Genomic DNA, 6786 nt, shown 5'->3' on the forward strand with positions numbered 1-6786 from the left:
AACTTTTTGGCCCCATTCCCATGCTTCATCGTCAATGGTTTTGGGATGAGATGGTTCCATCCAAGACTTAAAAGACTTCATGGCCCCCATCTTGCACACACGTACTAGTACTACACATACACTTTTTTCCTTTTTCCAAAATCCCTTTGTTGTTGTAGCTACCCTTCAGAGCAAAGAGAGAGAGAGAGAGAGAGATGTCTCTTCCAAGACCCAGTGAGGGTAAAGCCCCTTCTCAGCTGAAAGAAGGAGTAGCACCTGCTGCTGCTGAAGCCTCAACCTCTTCTTCATGGAATAATAGGCTAAACACTTTTCCTCCTTTATCTCTACACAACAAGAATAGCAAAATTGGTAGGTTGCACATTCTTTTTTTGTGTGTTATGGAACACAACATAACACTAATCAGTTCTTAAAAGGACTAAATTAAAGGGCAGTTTTATTAGGTAATTTTGTTGTTATTCAATTAAAACTGGATTTTCATCTCGGTGACCTGCTCGATTAAGGTCGACATCTCGGTGACCTGCTGGATTTTCATTAGTCTTCTGTTTTCTAAAATTTATTTGTACCTACATTTGAAAGTATTTCTCTCTGAACACATTCTGCTTTCTAAAAGTTTGTCCTTTGGGCACTTGATCAAGATAACAGAAGAGGAAGAAAAAATATCTATCAGCTGTTTTTGGTTTTTAAAACACTTGTTTTGTAAACAATTTTTAAAACTAAATAGATTTTGGAAGAGAAATCACGTGTCCTTAAAGAACTGTATCTAAATTTTATCCTTCTTCAAATGCATCACATATAATGCTAGTTCTTTTCCTTTCTTTCATTTTCTTCAAGAGAGTTAATTTTAAATATTAACTTTCTTTTTCTTCTAAAAAATGGAAATAAAGAAAGAATGTTACATGACAATAAAGAGTTTTTGTGCAGTAAAGATAATGTTTTTATGTATGCACATTAAGCATGGTGAACTAATTGGTGGACTGTTTTACTAATCCAGAAGACAGTGATGAGGATATGTTCACAGTTCCAGATGTGGAAGCCACACCAATTAATGTTCATTCTGCAGTGACTCTTCAAAATAGTAACCTTAATCAACGTAATGTAACAGACCCTCAATTTCAATCTGGCTTTCCTGGAAAGCGCCGCAGGGGAAGAAATCCTGCAGATAAGGAACATAGACGCCTCAAGAGGTACATATACATATAGAGTAGTTTTTTTTTTTTTTGTTTTTTTATTTACATGAATTAAACACGGTATTAGGGAGTTTAGGACACTCACACACTTGTTCAACCAATTAAGCTAGATCCCTTAGTATATACATACACATATTTTGTATATATTTTGCATATTTTTGCTACCTTATTCAAATGTTTTCATAAATTGGTGGCTGAAACAAGTGCAAAGAGGAGAATTGGGTCTTAAAAGGTCTAACCTTCTTTTGGTTAGTATTTTTGGTGAGACTCTGATTGAAACCTATGACTTATGCATATTATCTAAATTTCTTATCACTAGGTTGACCTTGACGGGTAATTCTTTATAGAAATGTATAAGTGTATGTGTCGAATCAATTGAGATATAGAATTTGATTGTAGATTTGATCTGAAATAGTTGGCAATCACAATATAAGTTTTTGAGGTATTCAACTAATGGGTGATCGAAGGAAGAAATTCTTGTTACTATAGAGTTAATATACTAAGCCATTCAAAATACAAATATTCAATGTATACAAATTTATGCGTGTCATTAGATTAATGTATAAATTTATTAACATGTGTTTATTTCAATGGAAAAATTTCCATTTTTTTAATGACATGATTTTGAATCTGTTGTTATATAAAAAAAAACTAAATATTGAAATTTTGTTCTTTTATCATCTGATTCTATCAAAAGATTGGTAGCTTACTTTTAGACAAGAAGATAATATGTGAAATAGATAGAAGAATACTAAGAACTACATTGAAAGAAATTATTAAAAAAATCTCATGCATAGAGAATATTAATTTTGAAAATATAGTTTTTAATTGAGTTCAATGATGTCATCTAATCCATATAATTGATTTCACCTAATAAGGAAAAAGTTCCTGTTATTGTTGTTGTAGTTGTAACACTTTTTAAATTTTAAATATACTAAAAGTTACACCTTTTATTAATTTTTAATTCTTTGACAAAATATCTTGAAAAATCATTGGCGGGACCATATAATAAATATAGACAACCAGTTCAAGGTAATACTATAAACATATATTTATGGTGTGCACGCGTTTGAATTGTACAAACTTTTTAAAACCCATTTTTTTAAATGTGTAAAGTATTTGCTATGAATATAAAATTATCATAAACCATAAAGGGTGTATATATGACATTTTGATATTATTGCAAACAGGTTGTTGCGGAATAGGGTCTCTGCTCAACAAGCCCGCGAAAGAAAGAAGGTTTATGTGAATGACTTGGAATCAAGAGCTAAAGAGATGCAAGATAAAAACGCTATCTTAGAAGAGCGTATCTCTACTTTAATCAATGAGAACACCATGCTGCGGAAGGTAACACATTGTAGAACTTTAGTCTTGTATATTTATTAAGAATAAATAATATACACACTTAAAAGATTTTATATACTATTATCTAATTACAAATCACTATCATTTAAAGATTATATCTAATTAATCAACAGTGTAAAAACTTTTATACAGATAAAACATGTTTATTAAACTCATATATTAGGTTTAATTACATATTTTATCATCAAAGTTTTATAATGTCACAAATTTTGTCCTCCAAAATTTTTCCCGCAAACTTCACCCACTCCAATTTTGAAAATATCATGAATTTTATCCCTATGCAAAAATATACCCCAACAATTAATGAAAATATTACAAAATTGTCTTAATTATGGCGATTTAAAGTAAAACTGCCATAAAATATCTTAATTTTAACAATTTTTGTATGTGAGAGTCAAATTTGTGAGAGAAAAATTCTTTGAGGGGGCAAAATTCATGACATTGTAAAATTGAGGGAAAAAAGATAGTGGTATGTATACTAACCATCATTCACCAACAGGTTCTTATGAATGCGAGGCCAAAAAATGATGACAGCATTGAACAAAAGCAAGACCAGTTAAGTAAGAGCTAACAAGCAAAGCTAGAGGGTGCGTCAAAGTAAGGCATTCAAGAGATGCATTTATGATTTATTTTAGACACTAGAAATTATAAATTTATAAATATATTATTACTTTATTTCTTTACTCGTTATTATACTTCCCTCAAGACTATAGATTTGAATTAAAAAGAAACTTTATTGTGATGTAAAGTTTTAGTCAGACTATATATAAAAAGCCATTTACAATTTGTCATTCTCATTATGAGGTTTCTCCCGTCTAGATCGACCCACACTTAGGTGTGGGAGTATTTTCTATTGAAAGGTGTAACATCTTATTTTTCGTAAAATAAATTAATAAAGATTTTATTTAAAAATAAATAGAGTTTTAAAAAAAAATATTTTTATAATTAAATAAAAGAGAAATAATTTTATTAATCAAAATAATGGTTTTAAGGTAAATAAAATAAATATGTGTTTTTAGAAAATAAAATGATGTTTTATTTATTCATTTGATAAGAGTAAAATAAAGCATTTTTTTTATAAAATAATAAAATAAATAAAAATAGAATAAATAATAGACTCAGAGTACTTCAACTATAAATAGAGATATATTAGGTGAGTTTTTACATTTATGATATATTTCTATGCTCTCTCTTCCTTCCAAATTAATTTCTCCTCTCCCAAAACCCTTTCATTTTCTTGCATACACTCAAACATGTTCCAGTAAAATTACGATCCCGAACGTGTTAACCATTGAATCATCCTGAAATGTGGACATCACCTTCAGAACTCAGTTTTGCACATCTCCATGTTGGATCGAGTGGCCTCAGAATAATTAAGAAGGGGGGTTGAATTAATTATTCTTAAACCTTTACTAATTAAAAATTACTCTTTTAAGGCTTTTACTAAATTGTTAAGAGAAAGAGGAGTAGAAGAGAAACTTAACAAAAAGTAAAAGCGGAAATTAAATGCACAGCGGAAAGTAAAAGAGTAGGGAAGAAGGAAACAAACACACAAGGATTTTTATACTGATTCAACACAAACCCGTGCCTACCTCCAGTCCCCAAGCAACCTACGATCCTTGGGATTTCTTTCAACCTTGTAAAAACCTTTTACAAGCAAAGATCCACAAGGGATGTACCTGAAATTCTGATACTGAGGACAGATGTCGTACAGGATGTCACGACATCCCGCTTCAGAACATGCAGATTATATATGACAGTATGAACAGATTAAACAAGTAAATAACACAAGAGAATTGTTAACCCAGTTCGGTGCAACGTCACCTACATCTGGGGGCTACCAAGCCAGGGAGGAAATCCACTAGAATAGTATTAGTTCGAAGATCTAACAGCCACTGTATACAACCTTCTCACCTAATCACTACCCATGCAACTTCTACCTAAGAGCCACTCTTAGATATGAGAACCCCTCTCACTCCCTCTCAATCACTCACCCGTGTTTACAAACAAATCAAAGACACACCAGAGATTGCTCTCTGAACAATAGAGATCAACTCTACACACTCAGGTCCAACACTTGATGTTAGGGTAACATCAAGGTGGCTCACAAAACACTCAAGTCCCAAAACTCACAAAATAACTCTTCAATCTCGGACTTGGTAGAAAACTCGTGCAGCCTTCATGTTTATATAGCAGTGTGCGTATCTGGGCTGCAACAACTTGCGCTGGATAAGATCTATCATTCTCCTGAAAAATCTGCACTTAAAGATCTAAAAGATAAAGTTTGATCTTTTAGTTTTTATCTTTAATCTTTAATCCCTGAACGAACTATTCAAGTTTGTAATTCGAACTTTAATTATCTTTTAATTCGTTCCTAAAGATAGATCGCCTAATCTGTTGCTGACTGCACATTAATCTGTTAAAGGTATAACAGATTTATGTGTCCAGTATTTTCGGGCAGGATGTCCTGGACATTGTATCCGACATCGTGGATCCTGCAGCTTCAATTCTTCATTTGACATTTTATCTTGCCTTGTGCATTGTGCAGCCCGATCTGATTCCTTGACATAATGTTAGACATCATGTGCAGCAACTCCAGCTTTCCTTCATTGTCTAAGTGCTTATGTTTTAACAAAATTTTAGCCAATCTTTTAAGACTCAGTAAAGCTAAGCACTAACAGTACCCTCCCTTGTTCTCTTTGAACCTAGTGGATGTACCCTCCACTAGAACTGATCCACAAGAGATGTACCCTCTCTTGTTCTCAGTTAAACCCAAGTAGATGTACCCTCTACTTGTGCCACAAAGGATGTACCCTCCAATGTGTTAAGACAAAGATCTCAGGTTGTTACACCTTTGATACTTTGTGAATGGGGATACAAAAGAATTCTCAGGCGGTTAAACCTTTGAACGCTTTTGTATTAGGGAATGGAAAGAATCAAAAGAATTCTCAGACTGTGTCATTTTTGAATTCTTTGACAAGGGAGAAGGGAGACACAAAAGAATTCAGGCGGTTAGTCCTTCCTTCTTTTGGAAAAGGGAGAAGAGAGACACAAAAAGAATTCAGGCGATTAGTCCTTGGCGAATTCTTTTTGGCAAAGGGAGAAGAGAATGAAAAGGATGAATAACACTAGTTTTCAAGGTTTGGAAAAACCAGAAAACTTCAGAAAACTTTTGGTACAAAGAAGAAGAAGAAGTTCAAAGAGATTCAAGGCTTGTAAAGGATTGTAAGAGATTCTTAGAAAGACTTGGAATCAATTAATTTAAAATGCAAGACAAAGCCTTGCTTTTATAGACTCTTCATGTATGGTCAAGAAAGTCATTCTGAAGAGTTATATCTTTTTAGAAAAACTTAAAACCCATTTGAAAAAGTCAAAACCTTTTTGAAGAGTTACATCTTTAGATTTTTCAGAAACAAACACTGGTAATCGATTACCAAATATGTGTAATCGATTACACAAAGCTTTTGAATGAAACAATGTGACTCTTCACATTTAAATTTGAATTTCAACGTTCAAGGGCACTGGTAATCGATTACCAAAACATTGTAATCGATTACAGTCTTTTGAAAATATTTGGAACGTTGTAAATTCAGTTTGAAATCATTTTCAAACTCATTTTGCTACTGGTAATCGATTACACCATTATGGTAATCGATTACCAGAGAGTAAAAACTCTTTGGTAAAGGTTTTGTCAAAAACTCATGTGCTATTCAAAGTTTTGAAAAAACTTTTTAATACTTATCTTGATTGAGTCTTTTCTTCATTCTTGAATCTTGAGTCTTGAATCTTGATCTTGATTCTTGAGATCTTGAATCTTGAATCTTGATTCTTGATTGTAGGCTTTCTTCTTGAGTCTTGAATTCTTCTTGATTCTTGAACTCTTGACTTGTTCTTGATTCTCTTGAGATGAATGTTCTTTGATTCACTTGAGATGGATGTTCTTTGATTCACTTGAGCTTTTTGTTCATCACTTTTGTCATCATCTTTTGTTGTCATCATTGTTATCATCAAAACACCTTTGAATCATTGCACCTCGAAAGGAGACAATGAAATTGAGGCTTCAATCCGTTCTCCTTCCCTCTAACACTTGGAAACCCTAGTATAACAACTAGAGGAAAAGCTAGAGGAATCTTAGGGAACCACTAGAGATGTTCTTATGGCCACCGGACTACACAAGTGAGCTCACTTAGAGGTAAGGGATGAGTTTATCACAATTGGAGTTATAATGAACATG

The 6786-nt window shown here is 32.7% G+C and overlaps 1 protein-coding gene across 2 annotated transcripts; it reads left to right on the forward strand.

Moving 5' to 3' along the window:
- On the forward strand, positions 1-3336 carry LOC114406314 (transcription factor HY5-like). Of its 2 annotated transcripts, none has more exons than XM_028368999.1 (4): positions 1-348; positions 995-1184; positions 2378-2534; positions 3052-3336. In XM_028368999.1, exons 1-4 carry the CDS (start codon positions 195-197, stop codon positions 3121-3123), a joined length of 573 nt encoding a protein of 190 aa, XP_028224800.1. In that variant the 5' UTR covers positions 1-194; the 3' UTR covers positions 3124-3336. The 2 variants fall into 2 exon arrangements, with proteins under 2 accessions (XP_028224800.1, XP_028224799.1); XM_028368998.1 differs by having other exon boundaries at positions 8-348; positions 992-1184.
- The last annotated feature ends 3450 nt before the right edge of the window (positions 3337-6786 follow it).

This window comes from Glycine soja, chromosome 3, assembly GCF_004193775.1.
Source record: "Glycine soja cultivar W05 chromosome 3, ASM419377v2, whole genome shotgun sequence".
NCBI classification, from domain to species: Eukaryota; Viridiplantae; Streptophyta; class Magnoliopsida; order Fabales; family Fabaceae; genus Glycine; species Glycine soja.